This window comes from Mytilus edulis, chromosome 10 (assembly GCF_963676685.1).
Source record: "Mytilus edulis chromosome 10, xbMytEdul2.2, whole genome shotgun sequence".
NCBI classification, from domain to species: domain Eukaryota; kingdom Metazoa; phylum Mollusca; class Bivalvia; order Mytilida; family Mytilidae; genus Mytilus; species Mytilus edulis.
The window spans coordinates 47,033,916-47,052,998 of record NC_092353.1 but is presented as its reverse complement, the minus strand read 5'-3'; the positions used below and the strand labels follow the sequence as shown (position 1 = coordinate 47,052,998).

Genomic DNA, 19,083 nt, shown 5'->3' with positions numbered 1-19,083 from the left:
ATATAAAGAAGAGTATCGGATTTGTCCTCTCTATTTTAGAAATTAGATTTTGCCTGGTCATTAATCATGCATATTCATGATATTGGTAAACAGGTAACTTTTATCTATAAATAGTCGAATCTTCTGGAGTTTCGTAAACAACAACGTTAAACGATATATACTACTTCATAACGTGTGACCTCACGTGTGTGGTAAAATTTGTTGATTGATGCACGTGGCTATTCTAGTAAATGAATTAATCTACAAAGCGAGAGCACTTTCCATTTTCATCAGCAAAGAGTCGACTAGCCCTTTTTGAAAGGCTAATGCTTGTAATGCTTTTATTCCTGAAATACCGGAATAAATACGGTACCTTTCCGGACTTACTGGATTTTCTTCATTCACTTCCTGTTATTATTTTTTATAATATTTCTTGGAAAGATAACTGGCATAAGAAGCCAAGGTAACATCATCAGCGTGCAGATAGCTCTTGAATTATAAATATGGCTATGATAGCTTTTGCATCGCTTTGAGCCAACATACCGACGTAAAACAGGTACATGTACGTTGTAATCAATGTGGCCTTCTCCCGGACATAACTTGTAAGAACTTGTATAAACAAGATAAGATCACATCAAGAATAATCATTACATTGGTGCAATAAATACCATTTCTTATATCATCTATATATAATGTCTTTAACAATATTAAAAGAGTAAAATTACTATATTCAACTGGTAACGATATATATCAATTAAATTAATTTGCATTAAAGTCTATGGAAAATCTAGAGGATTCTTATCCGCATCACCTCTCAACATTGTTTACATAACACAAATCATTGCAAATTTATGCTAATCATTGATTGGTCAGTTACATGTTGTGATGTCACTGCAGATCTGAGAATATCATTAGCATATAATGAGAAAGGCACTTTGAGGTACAATGTTTTGAACATGCAATCAACATGCATATACAATGCATCTCTTTTATCTATCTTCTGCATTCTTAGGCACACCTCCAGCAATTTGAGTTAGTAACAGTGGAAGCAAGTTAACTTGTACCACAGAAAACTCGAACCATGTTAACTCGTACCAAAAAAGTTAACTCGTACCCAATGTTAATTTGTACCACTGGGAAGTTGTACCATTCAGAACTTCTAAAACTGCAACATGTGCAAGCAGGTACCATTAAAAATATATTAAAAAATACGAATGTTTTATGTTGTGTTTTTTTTGTAAACTTCATAGAAATAAAGTGAAATTACCTGAATTTTATAGTGGATTTTATATCAAACTTGGGCACTATTCTTAATTACCCTGCTAATTAATATATTACGTTCCTTTGATGGTGTGATTATTGGTTGATTATTAACTAATCAACTTGTTTAATCATAACCCGAATATAAATTCAGTCGTTATATTCCACTGATCTACGAAGGCTTCATTAACGCCTGAACGTCTTCCTCAATCAAGACCGTTAACCGGAAAATTTAAACCGCTATGCAATATGGGAATTTTGATTTAAATTGGCAGCTAAAGAAGGAGGAGTTCCGGATGTTAATTGATGTTAAATGATGTAAACTGATGTTAATTGATGTTAATTGATGTTAATTAATTATTATCGGATTTGTGTTAATTGAACACACGTGTTTGGTAAGACAATTACAAGACAGTTGCGCAGACTCATTATCCTCATCGCTGCCGATTGGCTCTCTCTCACAGAGAGCAGGCGATGCGGCCAATGATCATAAGGAGTTCAAGCCCTCTTGTGGGAGAAAATTGGACACGGAAAGGGCTTGAATTATTCAAGTTAGTTTAATCATATAATTACATTTTGATTGTTGTTATATATACTTTTAACAGCTTGGAATTAAATATATAATGTTTATTATTAAATGAAAATTCCTGATTACATGTATCAAAACACAAGCTGACATGAGTTATCTGAAAGCTCACTTTCCTCATAAAGTAGGTTTTGCTACAAATTGGTCATTATACTTTCAAATTATATATACATTTTAAAGATTTAAGAGGTATTGAGTGAAAGTAAAGTATATATATATTCATCATTAAACACCATTTAAATAAGTTGGTACAAGTTAGCAGTGGTATGAGTTTGCATTGATACAAGGATTTTTTTGTGGTACAAGTTGACGTGCATACGAGTTTACAATGGTAGGGGATAACTATAATTCGTAACAGTATACACCTATTAACATGATTAACTTGTTATGAGGGTTATAGTAAGTTTATTGTCCCTGAGGTACCAACCAACTTTGCACTTGGCAAACATGAACTGTTTAATTAAACCTAAACCAAACAAAACAACTTTCTAAAAGGTTGATCTGCACACATACATTTGTACACAAGTCATGCTAGTCCAATTAATTATGACGTCTGGCAAGGCTATTTTATTTTTTTTCTGGGACACCTTCCTCAGAGAAAAAAAATTAAATAGCCTTGCCATTTAACAATTATTTGATCATCTTTGATATATCTTTTTGATAAATTTTGTTTACAAAGCTGGTTTATATTCAATAGTTCAAGAAAAATACAAAAAAAAATTATAGAAATAAGCGTTTTATTCAAAGAAAATAATCAGAAAAAATATATTGTGACTTTTTGTCCTGTGACTTTTAATGTCCGTGACTTTTTCTCTGTGACTTTCTGTCCTACATTCTAATAAACAATAGCTACCGTACACCAAAGCAATTCCAGATTTATGAATACAACGTGATGACAGACCCATACCATACATTTATTTTAGTTCTTAAAACATGTCATATTTTCTTATTCTTTTTTAATTGCTTCTGTAAGACTAAGCATGGTCATGATGGTACATGTACATTTTTGTAAGTAAGACGTGTTTATTTTAATAAGAAATTTGGATGACAGATACTTACAGATTATACCGTTTAAGATATCATAGATATCTCAAGAGTTTGACAATGCCAAGCGCACAAATCAAAGCAGTACAGTTAAGGACGTCAATGCATATGTTGTCCAATGAAAATTTAGTATTAAAAAGTACGGGAAAATTTGTTTAAATGGGAATGATTCAACATTTTCAATTATCCAATAAATTGCTAAACATGATAAATATAATATGTTGTTTTCTTTAAATTTAGGTTCAAGCATGTCAAGTAAAAGAATAATGTAATGGTCCAAATCATGCTAAGGAAATAGATGTGATCCTTGGCTGCCATGGATCATCCACGGAACAGATTAGCACCCCTTAGGAATGACTCAAAATTACGGAGAGAAACATTTCAAAATGGATGGCCTCCTGAAAAAAATTTCTTGTCTATTGATGAACTTGTGAACCAAGGATTTTATTTTCTTGGTCCCGGTAATGGTGATCGTGTACAATGTGTATATTGTGCGGGAATATTGAGCAACTGGGAGCCGAATGATAACATTTTAACAGAACATAAGAGAAACTTTCCACAGTGTCCTATGATGAAATCTCCATGCAAATTTGCAGCATATAGAGACTTATCTACAAGAAAATCAAGTTTTACTGGGTGGCCACCACAAATGAGGCAAAAGCCTGATGATTTAGCAGAAGCAGGGTTGTTTTACTTAGGTAAAATTTTGGTTCAGTTTCTCATGTTTGTTTTATGACCCCACTGCACCAGACATGCCATGAAAGGCGTGAAGTGTTAACTTAGTCCCCCCAAAAAAAAGAAGATGTTGTATGGTTGCCAATTAAACAAATCTTCATAAGAGACCAAATGACAAGGAAATTAACAACTATCATGACTATATCACTGCATAGCCCATACATCAGAGTCAGCTATTAAGAGGCCCTGAAATGACAAATGTAAAACAATTCAAACAAGAAATCTAAACGGCCTGATTTATGAACAAAATAATGAACGAAAAACAAACATGTAACACAGCAAAAAAGGACAAGCACTGAATTACAAACTCCTGAACCTGAGCTAATGCCTCAACCAAATTTTATGAAACTTATACACAATGCTTATTAGTAGTTATAACCACAATACTAAGATCAAGTTCAAATTATGGTTGTGGTTTACTGTTCTTGAGTTATGTCTCTTTATAATGTTATATGCAAGCAGGGGCATCATCTGTGTCCAATCAACACATTCTCAATTTATTTTTAGCATTTTTTGTTTAATTATTAATCGGAAAGCAGATACAATCATGTCTTTAGCCCACAAAAACAGCGAATTGTCCAAATTTCTGTTAAATTTATGTCATTATTAATGTTATTTAACAATGTTTAAGCAAAACTGCTTTGGCATATATATTGAAATTTTAAAAATGCTGGTTTTTTTGCAGGTCAAGGGGACAAGGCAAAATGTTTTTGGTGTGGAGGGATGCTGTCTGAGTGGGAAGCAAATGACATTCCAATTGTAGAACATGCTAAAAGTTTTCCACAATGTCAGTGGTTAGTGGCATCAAAAGGGAAAGAATTTGTAGAAAGAATTCAACAGGTGTGAAAAATTTAAAATATAGATGTTTGCAATTTCATAAGCAATTTTTAAGACATTTAATGTGGTAAAAGGCAATGCAACTTTGTGAAGTAAATAAAAGAAAACATTTTACTTGTTTATTCTTAAGGCTTTGATTTTATAAATGTGCGCCACTATCTCAGTTTTTGCTTGTACATGTACATGTTGCATTTTAAAAATGAGAATGGAACGTTGAAGAAGATTTTTACTTGTGAGATAAGTAAACAAGATGTATCTTATTCTTTTGTTTCATTGTTTTGAACTTTCATATATTTCAATATGGACCAAGCATCATACATGTAAATCTAGGAAACATTTACAGCGGATTCCATTGAGTGTGTAGCGAAAGGTAACATCTTTGGGTAGCTTGCCTGTAAGCTGAACTGTGAAGTCATTATTAGGCCAGGTATACTATCCTCCTTTTGAAGTAGCATAATCCAACAGACAGATCAATTGGTTTTCTGTCGTACAAGTCTATTCTAAAGGTAGGGTCGTTTACCTAACCTATCAATGACTTCACGGTTCAGCTAGCAAGCAAGCTAACCAAAGATAATACCTTTAGCTACATACTCATTGAAATTGGCTGTAATGTGAAAACTTATACATGTATGCATGATAATTCATTATTATTCAATGACCATCAGTTATCCTATTTCTCACTTATCAGCAATGTCCTCTTAATTCTAGAGTCTGAACAATAGCAAGAGGTTTTTTTTTTGAGTCCTTACACCTAATTAATGTGTTTTGTGAATCGCTGACTTAATGAATTATTTGTTATGTTTGTTGAACTTTCATATGATTGTTTATCAGTATTTTTATATTGACAATTTGTATTATTTGGCATTTATTAACTTGTAGAATCTCAATATGCAATAGTGTATGTGCATGTCAAGCTTTTTCAAGAATAATGTCGATACAAAAAAACATCTGTGTAAAAGTTTAAAGAAAGAAAGGATCCTTTTAATTTTGGGAAGATATTTTAAGATGAGCTTTAAGAATGTTCACTCCCCCGTGTAACAACCTTTTCAAAAGATATAAAGTAGAAAAAAATGATAGTTTCAAGCTCTTAGTTTTGAGATACTATCAATTGAATTTTTTTAGGGGGGGGGGATTCTCTATAGATTTTCCATACATTTAATATAATATGAAAAAGAAGATGTGGTATGACTGCCAATGAGACAACTCTCCACAAGAAACCAAATGACACAGAAAATAAAAACTATAGATATATTGATTTTTTGTACGGGTGTGGAAAGTAAACCATACATTGACAGAAACAAGTGCCTGTGATCTAGGACTAAATAAGCCTTTTTCTTTTATAAACTATATAAAAAATCAAAGATTTTTAAGATTTTTAAAAATGGGGTTTCAAATTATATGAAATAAATTATGAAAAGAAAACTTGAGGTTATTAGATGAATTTGTTTTTAGCTTTACATATATAAAGCATGTATATGAAAGACAAAATGGTGATGTGGGGAAAATATTTTACCATATAACAGACTAGCTGATTACATGTTTATCAGTATTTTTATCTATAACTTTAACCATGTAATGTTTATTTTGTGCAATATTTATTGTATGTTCGAATAAAGATAGTATTCTTTTGATACAATATAGTAATGTTGATTGAGAGTAAATACATTTTCCAATAAAGAAATAAAACCGGAAATATTTTTGTTTCAGCATGTCCAGCAAGGAACTCCATTGCAAAATGGTGAGTTGCTCTGATATACTTATATAACAACAGAGTTCAAATAACTGTCCTTCATGTACATCTCACATTTCTCTCTGAAGTTATAATCAATAACCTTCTTCTCTCTACATAGTTTAGTATTGCATCTGTTAATAACATGTTCAATTCACAGGCACTTGTCTCAGAAATATAATAAGGTATGTAGGGAGGGGGGAGTTCTGAGACAAGTGCTTGTTGTTCAAATAGAAATATTGCAGTGTCATAAGTAGCACTTAATTTCTTTAGACTTCACATTAGTTGATTGATTGCTTGTTGATGCTAAGCACAATTTTCATCACTCTTAGTTATTTCATAATGCCGATTTTGTTGAAGGAGGAAGACAGAGAACCCAGAGATTGCCATCGACTTTCCGCAAGAAAAGTAGAATTCTTTTTCAATTAAGATCGGAGATATGGAGATAAGTGGTTTTTTTTTTATGTTGGAGATGTTGGTTTTCAAACGTCAGAGTGAATAGGCTGGGATCACTGTAGATAAACTTCTAGGCTTAGAGTCATATCTCACAAAGATAAGCACATAATGGGTCATTAAAATTTAGGGATGTTTGTTCGTGAAATTCGTGAGAATGAATTTTCCGAAAGGTATTTTTAGTACTTCAGAATTATTGATAATGTTAATTATAAAGACAATTTTCCCTTTAGCCTTAGAATGGTGTACACAATAATTTAGAAATATAACCCATGTTCCTGGTGTAGGCTTCTTTCTAATTTCACATCGTGTTTGACTGGACTAATTTTTCATGCTTATGCTTTATTCCATGCTTTTCACTTTGCTCAGTTGTTGTATTTTGCTTGAATTTACATTTCACTGTCAACGGAAAAACAATCAAAAGTAGTACTACTCTTATTTTATGATCACTTTGTTGATGGCAAAAAAATGTTCAGAATATTATGATACAATTTATAGAAGGAAAGAAAATGTTTAATTTCGTCCATTTTTTTAAATATCATTTTCATTTGCAGCAAATATTGTTTTATTTGCAATGTTTAGATATAGCAGGTCTTTGTACATTTCCAAATACAATGAAATTATGTTTGCAAACAGTAGTTACATCATGACCGAATAATAACAAAACGAAAACAGAATTTATCAGCTTTACCACGGTGGGTATGGTTGTCCTGCGAGAGAACGTTCTGTGCTGGTGATTTGGTCCTGTCAGGTGCTGGTGGGTCCTGATTCTGTGCTGGTGGGTTTGTTTACATTGTATCAGAACGGCAATAAAACCACTGTTTTGTTGCTTATTTTTTTCTCTGATGCGTCATAAGTACCATGCAAAGTATATTACAACAATATTATATTGCAAAAGTCGTGCAAGTTCGTTAAACGGAATTGTCCTGACGCTGTGCTGGTGATAAGAAAAACGGTCCTGGTTCTGTGTTCCTATGTCCTGGTTCTGTGCCTTTATATTTTAGTTAAAAGTGGCATATATTCAAGATCATTGATGCTGAACTGTTATTGACTAATTAACTGTTGTCAGCTTTCTTGAAATTGACATTGTTGTGAATCTGTTTACTGTTATTATGAGAGAAAAAAATACCCCTATTTTTTATTTTTTTTAAATTAACTGTAATCTTATTTATTGGCCTGTTAATGGAACCCTTCTTGCCCCCTTTAAAGATAAGAAAATATGTTTACGATTTTCGGGATTACGATCATTTTGCAAGATCACCAAAATACGTTGTAATTTATACAATACTTATATAAAGTAGATGATGTGGTATGTTTGTTGTCAATGGACAAATTTCCATAAGAAACCAAAGGAAGTATGTGTTTACAACCATACGTCATTGTACGACTTTCAACAATAACTCATAAAATAAAAAGGTTTTGCATAAAAATGGAGAGCAAAAATATAGAACAAAGGACTTTCTGAGTGTTTGAATCATATGTCTTTAGCAGCTCAAAACACATTTGTTTGTGAACAATTAAGTGCTGACTATAAGAATGACAATAGTATTGCGGGTTTGTTTGTTTGGGTTTTTTTGGGGGTGGATGGGGGTAAGTTAGAGCGAGGTTACAGTGAAAGTTTTAAGCTTGGAATAGTTTCCCGTAAGATTTAAAAGTTGTATTTTAAAAGAAAAATGTATCTTATAGCTATTAAGAATCACTTGCTGTATCTGTAAGATTTTTTCAACATAATTTTTTTGTCTGAACGGTTAGCAGGTATTTTTTTTTCGAAAGTTCGATAGAACACTAAAATAAAAATCACTATTTTATGAAAGGGCAGACTAGAATATGTCAATTTCAAAAATTAAAATAATTCGTAGCTTCATACAACCAATTGAGTATAACACAAGTATATAAGTTTAAAAAAGAAATTCTTAGATTAAACACCTACATTTAACTTTAAAAGGTCATAACAGTTTAAAACAATACAGATCTACACACACAAAAAACTGGCCTAGTTTCAACTGGTTATCAACCCGAATCGCTATAAGATCATATATAAGCTCACCTGTGTCGAGGGGTCGTGTGAGGTTCATGTATTGTCTTGGCGTCCGCAATTACAAAACAGATCTTTTCTGAAATTACTTGACTAAATGTTACCAAATGATTTTTCAAGAGTGAATCTAGGAAAAACAATATTCATCAACAAACATGACCACTGTCTGTTAAAATGTATTCGAGTTTTTAGTTACAGCCAATTCCATTGAGTATGTAGGCAAAGGTAATATTTTTGGTTAGCTTGCTTGTTAGCTAAACCGTGAAGTCATTGTTAGGTAAGGTATACTACTCTCCTTTCGAAGTAGCCTGGTCCTACAGACAGAAAGATGTGTCATTCGTCGGACTAGTCTACTCTTAAAGTAGGGTAGTTTACATAATCTAACAATGACTTTTCTGTTCAGCAAGCAAGATAACCAAGGATATTCCCTTTGTCTACACACTCATTGAAATCGGCTTTAATATTGCAAAAGTTCAAGCAATTAGGGCAAAACTTACCGAGTAAAAAAAATCAAAAGGCCAATGTCTATCTACCTTGCACATTTCAGAAAATTCAGATCAGATAACGAAACTTGGTCCAGCAACATTTATAAGCAATTTAAGATTTTGACCCTCACAGTTTCCATTCACCACAAATATTCTCGTTACAACGAATCATTTTAAATACAAAAAATACCAGTTGCAGCCTTTTGTTTATCTATTAATATGTATACGGATAAAGTTATGAAAGGAAGCAGGATCACCAGGATGAGGAGTCCATGTCATCTGAAACAATTGCTAAGCACAGATCTAGAAAGCGACAGAAAGTCATGACATTAAAAAAAACTCTCTTCTTTTTGACTTTTTTCAAACAAATTGACACATAAAATGGATTATATAGTATTGCGGAATTTTTAACTTGTGTTCAATTCATTGGTTACACCTTTTACTTGGATAACAATCCTGTCAAGTATGAGCTGGGTAAAATATTTCAGAAAAGAAGATGGAAATGTGAAAGTTTCCGTGTGTCAGGTGCAACAGCATACGAACAGCTAACATGCCTCGTCAGGGTGGAAGCTAAAAAGTCCACGAAAATTTGATTTAAAACCTTTATTCGTTCCAACAAAGTTATTGAGATTTTGTTGAGGATTTAACCAACTACGACAAGAATTTTTTTTTTTTTAGAATTTACAGCTCTTCTATTAATATATGCAAAGCAAACCATTGATCAAATTGCTTGCTATGATTGTTTGGATGTTTGTAAACGACAGGTAAGTAGTCTGTTTACTATATACTAGAATTTGTTTGGACAATAAACATTAACTTCAATTCCTGTCAGTTTGTATTTGTCCAATCAAATCCCAGTATGTATTGAAACTCCGCCTACCTATTGTTTGAAAACATCCAAGCAAACATAGCAAGCAAGTCAGTCAAAGTTTTTTTTGCATGCTTTTATAGAAGAGCTGTACTATATAATGCAAAGAAGCGTTTAAGTCTTTCGCCAAAAAATACTATCAATTTCTTTTTGTTCTATGTAAACTTCCGTACCATTTCCTTCCATTCATGATCATTAAATTGAACTGTAAAATATTTCTTGGTACCTTCTTAATTCCTTTATAAGTCTTATGTAAACATAATAATGACAATAACTGTTGTGAGCACAAGATTCACTGCACACTTTTAAAGTTCTGCCTCATCAAACATTAAAATGTGAACTTAAGTTTTAAGACTTTTTTAATCGACACGATTAGGATTTTTGTATATGAGAACATGGTTTATCTATTAGTTGAAAATGCGGCTTTGAACTAGCTTTCAGCATCTGCGAGCATTCGTTGTTCAATAATGTGTGTCTTTGTGTTATTATTTTATGTGATAAATTGTTGTGTTGGTACACCACTGTAACAATGAAGGAGGAAATGAGGAGGGTTGGTTGGGTGGAAGTGGGGAGGGGTATGCGGAGCGCTAACAAACATGTCTATGCGGCATGGGCTTTGATCATTGTTGAAGCATCAATGTAAGGGGCATTTAATATCTTAATAAAACTATTCTTATTTTAGATACTATATATTGTTATCTGATATTGGACGACAGATGTTGCCCTTTTATGTAATTATGTAATACAAGTTACGATCATTTGAAAACACATAATAAACAGCCAAATGGATGCACAAGAGCTAAAATAGGAGTCATAGATCCTGTTGACAACAATTATCTGCCCAATTTTATTGATTTTGTAACATTTGTTTCAAATATGACCAACTTCTTATCCAAAATCACCAGCACCGTATCAGGACCCACCAGCACAATGACAGGACCCACCAGCACAGTATCAGGACATGAATAAATTGAGAAAATGCTAAATTTTAATAAATTGCAATGTTTTTTCACAAAATAGTTTTGTCGTGTGGATTTCAGTGTAGAAAGCGGACTCTATGAGCATTTTTGTTTTATTTTTTCAATTCTAGATTTTCTGAAAATGAGCATTTTTTGTGTTACGCTTACTGAAACAGTTTAGAGAGTCAACTTCTTAATGGTTTACATATAAACCCATAAGAAACAAAATTGAAAAATCTCAACTGTTTTCTTCCATTTTTTATGAGTGAAAACGTCAAAAATCATCATTTTCGTCTTTGTTTACATTTTTTCATTGATCACCAGCACCCGTCAGGACCGAATCATCAGCACAGAACGTTCTCTCGCAGGACAACCATACCCACCGTGTTTACTAGCACTAAAAATGCCAATAAAACGGAAACTTATTAAAGTACAAAATCAAACGCTTAATCACATCAAACGAATTGAAAACAACTGTCATATTCCTGATAGATAGTTACAAGCTGTTCACTGCAGAAATGATCTCCGATACAATCGAATATTATTATAGGAACGTTTTGATATATATCTTTCTGCCTTATGATAAATGGTGAGAGCTGGCCACGAGTTGATATTGAAACGACTCATAATGAATAAACTACGTTAATCACTGTAAAAAAACTTTATTTCCAACAAATAAACCAACACTTCCACAAAAACAAACCACTTAAAGACCAAACAACTTGACAACAAAATACTACACAGAATATTCAAGTTTGTGCAACACCAACAACAAGAAAGAACCGCTGTGTTACTCCTTTAAACATACCTATGGTGATAAGACGCTTTCGGTAATGTTTCAATCATCAAAAATAGGACGTGATTGCTATTACAACAACAGTGGAGTATCCATGTCCATCCATATGTGATACTAGCATCTCTGATAACGGGATAATTTCAATTTTGATATTCTTGGCAGTAAAAATTAAAATAACAAAATTATTGAACTAAAAGAAAAATTCAAGATGGAACAACTGGCAAACTCAAAAGCTCAAAAACACCAAACGAATGAAAATCAACTGGCATATTTCTAACTTAGTATACCGTCATTTTCTTATATGGAAAGTGTTGGATTGTACTGGTTGTATATCTAGCTAAATCTCTCACTTGTGTGACAGTTGCATAAAATTCCATTATGTTGACATCAATTAACACCCGATTTGTCCATATTATGGCGTTTCAAGTCTCATTTAAAATTAAACGCTCGTGACTGTTCATTGCTCCTTACACAAAAACGATTCTGACAGAATTTGTTACGGTCTCCATTTCGAGTTAGTTAACCAATATAACATGTTTTGTCTCTACTCATTAGCGACATGTTTTGGGTGACATATAGTATATATTTAGATACCGTACTTGTTGTCTAATCTGTAATTTTAATGACTGAATCGTATTCCCGACTAGGATATGTTGACATGAGATGCATGTATAGGAGTAGGTTACCCTGTCAGCACAACCGGTCTTGCTCCTTTTTGAGTTCGTGTGATTCCGTTGAATTTGTTTGGTATCTCCATATGTATCTTCTAAATCGATTTTTGTTATAGATTTTAAAACTGGTAAATAAACTCACTTATAATACAACGGTTACAACTGTGTACAACAAACTTGCAAACTTCATCAATGACACTAGAACTAAAAAATAATAAGATCAACTAAAATACAATTAATATATAATAAAGCAATAAGGTTCTACTATTGCTCAAATTTGCCATTTGCCATTTGAAAGATACCACAAGGACAGTCAAACTCACAGACCAAAAACAAACTTATAACGCCATGGCCAAAAAAGAAAAAGACAAACAGACAAACAATAGCACACAAGACACAACATAGAATACTGAAGACCAAGCAACACGAACCCTACCTGTAGCGACCGTATTATCAATAACACTCATCAAAGAAAGTCATGATTGGAAACACTACCACTGCAGTATCGTATCAACTAGGAGAAATATATTCCACATATATGCTCTACTAAAATGTATATCTTTTGTCTGAAAATTAAGTTTTTTCGATTCCTGTCATGATATATTCAGAAAACCTATTGAAGAGTAATGAATGTATTGGACTGACGTATTGAAATATAGTTAGATATGATATACTATAATACATGATATGATTATGGCAAATACTTAAAACAGTACATAAAATCATTTGTAAGATACATACATAAAAAATGTGCTTTATTTTTGCATTCATAACCATATATTTTTTCATATATTATATGCCAGATATAGTTCAGATTTGTTGATATTACTCCGAAGCAGTATTACTCATGGCACATGGCACATGGGTAAACTTGTTGACACAAATCAAGAAATTCTGCTCAATACAATGCAGAGAACGTCTTGAACTTTCAGTTAGACACAAGTTTGTATTCGTTTGTATTCTATTTGAGAAGGGAAATCATGACTTTGATGCCACCAAAAGACTGTGTAAACCAAAACGTATTTTTTCTTTGCGAATAGTATTTTTGTGTCACGAATTATCACCACATTACTTTGTTTTTAACTTTCGGTTGCATTTTGACACGAAAAGGCCATCATCATCACTCCTAATAGATGGAAATCCACTTTATAACGTATATATGTGTCTGAGGAGCTTTTTCTGTATTTAGCATGGACCCCATCTAAAACACTCAAATCGAAACATTTGAGAGGCAATATAAATATTGTAGTGATATATTTACATTCTGATGAAACTTGATCCCCCTTTCATATCTTTTCATAATTTGATTTTGAATTGTAGCAATATCTTCTTATCAGTCACATATATATTGACTTATTGATTATGTTTCAGTGTCAACGGACCAAACAGTGGCATCAGCCTCATCGTTAGCTCATGCAGCTAGTCCTGTATCATCAGCGCAACTAGAAGCAGTCCTAATGGGATTCGACCAACTTACAGTCAGCGAGGCCATGAAAACGTTAGGTGAGAAATCATTCCAAAAGGTTTTTATAGAATTTTAGTATGATATTTGCACACAATCAAAGATGCATTCAAATATTTAAATTGTTTGTATAAAATTTAATTTAATAATGGCATAGATTATCAAATTCCATCGTCCTAATATTGGTAACGGTGCCAAGTTTATTGCATCAGATATGTTTGTCTCTTCAGTAATGGTTCAGCCCAGTAGTCAACACTTCTGTGTTGACATAAATATCAATAATGTGGTCATTTTTATAAATTTACTGTTTCTTTGATTTTTTTGAAAGACTAAGGATTTTCTTATCCCAGGCATAGATTACCTTAGCAATTTTGGCACAACTTTTAGGAATTTTGGATCCTCATTGCTCTTCAATTTTGTACTTGTTTGGCTTTATAAATATTTTGATATGAGCGTCACTGATAAGTCTTGTGAAGACGAAACGCGACTAGCATACTAATATAATCCTGGTACCTTTGATAACTATTCAGATGACATCGAAAATTTATATTTTTTTTTTACAAAAATTAAGAGCTATTATAAGCAAAATAGAACAAAAATAAAGCCGAAACTGGACAGGGCATCAGGGCTTTGTATGAGGGAAATATATTTCTTAATCTTAGTATTAAATATTTTTCCGGCTAATCTTAAAAAAATATATCTTTTACCAACTATTTTCAGGGTAAAAGATAGAAATTTGAAAGTAATTGTTTATTCTTTAAAAGTGTTACATAGTTGTTATATCAATTCTACAGGAAATCCAGCGGAAATAAATTTAGAGTCACTTGTTCAAGCAATATTAGAAGTCCAGTCGTCGCAGGCTAGTGGACATACAGACATGGTCAACAACTTAGGTATGAAATCCATTTTAGGATGAAGGTGTTTTGAGATATTTCCCCAATCGACAACGATCTTAACCTTTGAACCTCTGTAGTGTTAACTGATATGGCTGTACATAAATAATATTCTCCAGTTTTTTAAAGAAAGACAAATATTGAAGGATCATGCCTTTTTGCTGTTTTTTTTAATCTAATCATTTTATTTTAAGAATCAATTCACACGGTCTAGAATGCAGCAGAACTGACCTTCGTTGGATTGTAAGTTCTGCAGAAAATGAATGATTCTGGCCATGGCATAATGCTTACAAAACCAAATGTCCAAATGTTGTACTCTAACAGTACTCTCTGTGTTGTTATAATGCTGACTAACTGACATGTTCCGAAAGTCGTCTTTATTTACTTATACTTAAGCCAAAAAAGTTTTCTACAATTTTTCTCGAACTTCAATTGTAGAAAAAAATGACATATAAGGTATCTGCAGGTAAGTATTACATTCTGATTGTTGTTAAGCATTTCAGGATGGTATCATATTAAGTGAATGAATTATGAAAAACGTATTTACGAAATTTTGATGTTTTATATTTCTATGAATTTCATATTTTGTTCAATTATTTTAGCAGGTAAAACATTGTTTACCTGTAATTTCAGGTACAATAAATTGACTCTGTTTAAACGTTATATATAGTTGTTAAAATAAAGCATGAGAAAAAAAATGTGTAAAAAAAAGAAAGCACATGTAATCGTTATTGAATGAAAGTAAACAATTTTGAGTCAGAGTAATAGTGTTTAATCAACACGATCAAAAAGTAATAAATGAAGGAATATGTGTAGGATGTTTATGTTCCAGACGTACGGTCCACCCATATGCGTACGGTCGAACCGTATGAGTATACGTGTATGGTACTCTACAAGTTTACCATACATGTTATTGGATCATATAGGTTTAATTTAAACAAACATTTATCACAATCTTTATTTTAAGTTTTACAAATTGTTATTATTACAATGAGATGGAAAAAATGAACAAACGAACATTTGAAATTAAATATTTGTTTAATTGTATATTGAATCTTATTTTGGTACTCCCGCCCAATTAAGATGACACTTGCTACAACAAGTAACGTATTATGTTTTTACATTTTCATGTTTGCACTTCATGCATGTTCCTTTGCATTTGCATTTTTTTTTTGTAAAGTTGCTAAATATTTTAAAACATTTGTCCTCCCACATTATGTTTACTTCCGAATTCTTCAATTTCAGTGATCATAATTCAATTAATGTATTACTGATCGACATGCTAAAAACTTAACAGATTTGAATAGCGTGATTTTTTAAATAGTTAAAATATAAAGTTTTTATTTCAATTACAATTGGAACTTTTTATATTAATTTGAGAGCTAAGTTATGTTGATCTGTTATATGCATTTGTATCTAATACACTTGAACAACTTCTTAATATCAGTCAGACGGTACGCGTAAGGTCCGACCGTATGAGTATTTTGAAAAAGTATGCATACGGTCCAGACCGTACTGGTGCAGTCCAAATACGCATACGGTCCTCAACATTTATATTATCAATCTTTCCGATTTTCTAGATATTACTGTGGATCTATTTTTTTGTGGGTGTCAATTTTTGTAAATTATGAAAATCTTGCATTTTCGTGGCTATTTAATTTCGTGGTATTTCCAAAGTATGCTTACAATCTTATATAAAATTTGTGTTTTTTTAACATTACAGTTCGAGGTTCCTCAGAATTAGAATAAAGGTTCTATAGGCTTTTTAGCTGTAATTTTTAACACAGCGAAATCGACATAGCGTTTGCACTTAGGTTACGATCGATACATGTAAATTTACGTGGGAGGTATATTTTAACAGCCATTATTATGGACATGTCGGAGCTAAGCATAGATATATCGAGAACTTTATCAGTGTTTTGTTTACATGTTTACAAGAAGCATGTCATATTAGAATAATAATGAGTCCACAGTATTTACTTTGTAAACAAAACGTTTATAACATGTATGGTTAATTATTCACGAATATCAGTTTGGACACTAAATAGATGGGAACATATAATGTGTTATAACTAAGAAATTTTCTCATCTAAGGCAATGATTACCTTAGCCGTATTTGGCACAATTTTTTTTTTAATTTTGGATCCTCAATGCTGTTCAACTTTGTACTTGTTTAGCTTTATAAATATTTTGATGTTAGCGTCACTGATGAGTCTTATGTAGACGAAACGCGCGTCTGGCGTACACAGGCACTCGTCTCAGAAAAAAAAATCCTATATACCTTTATATAAAGGTATATAGGATTTTTTTTCTGAGACAAGTGCCTGTGCTGGCGTACAAAATTATAATCCTGGTACGTTTGATAATATCAGATTATTACATGGCATTTTTCATATCGCATGTATTATCAGCCCTAGGTTCAATATCAGCCCAAGAGCCGCATGGCTCGAGGGCTGATATTGACCGAGGGCTGATAATACATGCGATATGAAAAATGACATGTTATGATCTTTTTATCATATGCTTTAACAATGGAGAAAAATAACAGATCATATATTGATCCTTTTACGTGGTTCCCAAATAGAAGTTAAAAGATTGAAAAGTTCACGGACGTCGGACCCAAATTTAGTACATTCGATATCAAATCTTTCTACCATATGCCTCAACAGAGGAGAAAACATTTTTAATATGGACGATTCGACAAACCCCTCAAAAAAAAAAACAATATACATAGTGAACACGGTTTGGAAAAGTCAACCTTTTCAAAGTAACTTTCTAAATTATGTTTGAAACTTATAAAGAATGCATTTATTTAATAATTTGTTTGTTTGTTTGTTTTATTTTTGTTTTTTTTTTTTTGTTATTATTTTACACAATATACTTTTCAGTATCTAAATAATTGTTTTGTATACTATTTCGTAATGTTTTTCACTGAAAACGTAGCATTGAGGTGTATTTTCCGGAATTTGCAGAGTATCACCGGAATGCCATGTGATAATGTTACGGAAAGGCATGTGATAACAATCGAAGCATGTGATAAACTTTTCATATCAGCCCGCTAAGCACCAATGCGAAAAATATGGAATTTACGTTAATTTAATGCTATTAACATACAGTAAAAATCATATGTTATTTAGTCTAAAAATATGATAACTAATTATAACTTGTTTTACTCATATTTATATTAATTGATAATCGTAAAATGAGAGATAGTAAATATTCACATACACATATTGTTTTGTTGCAGATGTTGGAGCATTGACTCTTCAGAATAGAGAAATGAGAGACAGAACAATCTGCAAAATATGTGGTCAGCGTCAAGTAAATCTAGTTTTCTTGCCATGTGGACATCTTGTGTGTTGCATAGAATGTGGTGCAGAAATAACGCATTGTCTTATTTGTAATGTTCAAGTTTTTAAAAAGGTTCCTGTCTATATGTAATTACCTGTCTATACAATCTGTATCTTTTGCACTATCCTATTATGTTTATGTTACTTTTATAACTGGTAGCAGTAATATGGTTTAACGTAATACTTTTAAAACTTTCATACGTAGCTGTATATCTTCTGCTCTCATCAGTTACATTATTCAAATCATTAACGTGAAATATTTTAACATTTTAACACTGCCTTCAATTACAAAATGATATTAAAGGTTCAACTGGTAAATTTTAAACTTATATTTTACTTTTTTAAAGGACATACTAAGTGTATGTTTCATTGTCCTATTTTAGCATTTAACCAAAATTTTGTTTTATGTTTTCATATTCGTTAATCTTGTAAATATTCATTAGCATATAGACTTTATCAGAACTGCTATAATACATAAACTATGTACCGCCTTGAGTCATTTTTTTTTAATGTTAAATATTAAATGTCGATGGTGTTTCCAAAAGTGAAAAATGGACTTCAAACCAAGTCCCCGTTCAATAGTTGAATAGAATAGATAAATGAAGAGTTTTATTCACTGTGACAGTATTTTAAAGAGTGTCAGAATATAAATTAACATTTGCATATATTACATGTATATATGGAAAAGTTTTTCTGAACCTAGAAGATTTGAAAAAAAAGTATAATGTGTAAGAGATGAAAGATTGGATTTATTTGGTACAGTATTGAACTTGTCTATTGTTAACTTCAAACTGTGTGACCCACCCTTTTTTCTCATGATCAAACATAATGGCAAAGGCCTGCTTTATCAAACGTATCGTCAAATATACTAAGTTTTAATCCAAAAAAACTAGACACACGTTTCGTCTACATAAGACTTATGAGTGTTGCTATCAAATAAA

The 19,083-nt window shown here is 32.0% G+C and overlaps 1 protein-coding gene across 2 annotated transcripts; it reads left to right on the top strand.

Annotated features, from left to right (window-relative positions):
- The first annotated feature begins 352 nt into the window (after positions 1–352).
- Positions 353–18,636, top strand: LOC139491318 (putative inhibitor of apoptosis). Of its 2 annotated transcripts, none has more exons than XM_071278935.1 (7): positions 353–535; positions 3,110–3,567; positions 4,290–4,444; positions 6,149–6,179; positions 13,809–13,940; positions 14,694–14,792; positions 18,040–18,636. In XM_071278935.1, exons 2-7 carry the CDS (start codon positions 3,186–3,188, stop codon positions 18,231–18,233), a joined length of 993 nt encoding a protein of 330 aa, XP_071135036.1. In that variant the 5' UTR covers positions 353–535; positions 3,110–3,185; the 3' UTR covers positions 18,234–18,636. The 2 variants fall into 2 exon arrangements, with proteins under 2 accessions (XP_071135036.1, XP_071135037.1); XM_071278936.1 differs by having other exon boundaries at positions 398–442.
- Positions 18,637–19,083: the final 447 nt, after the last annotated feature.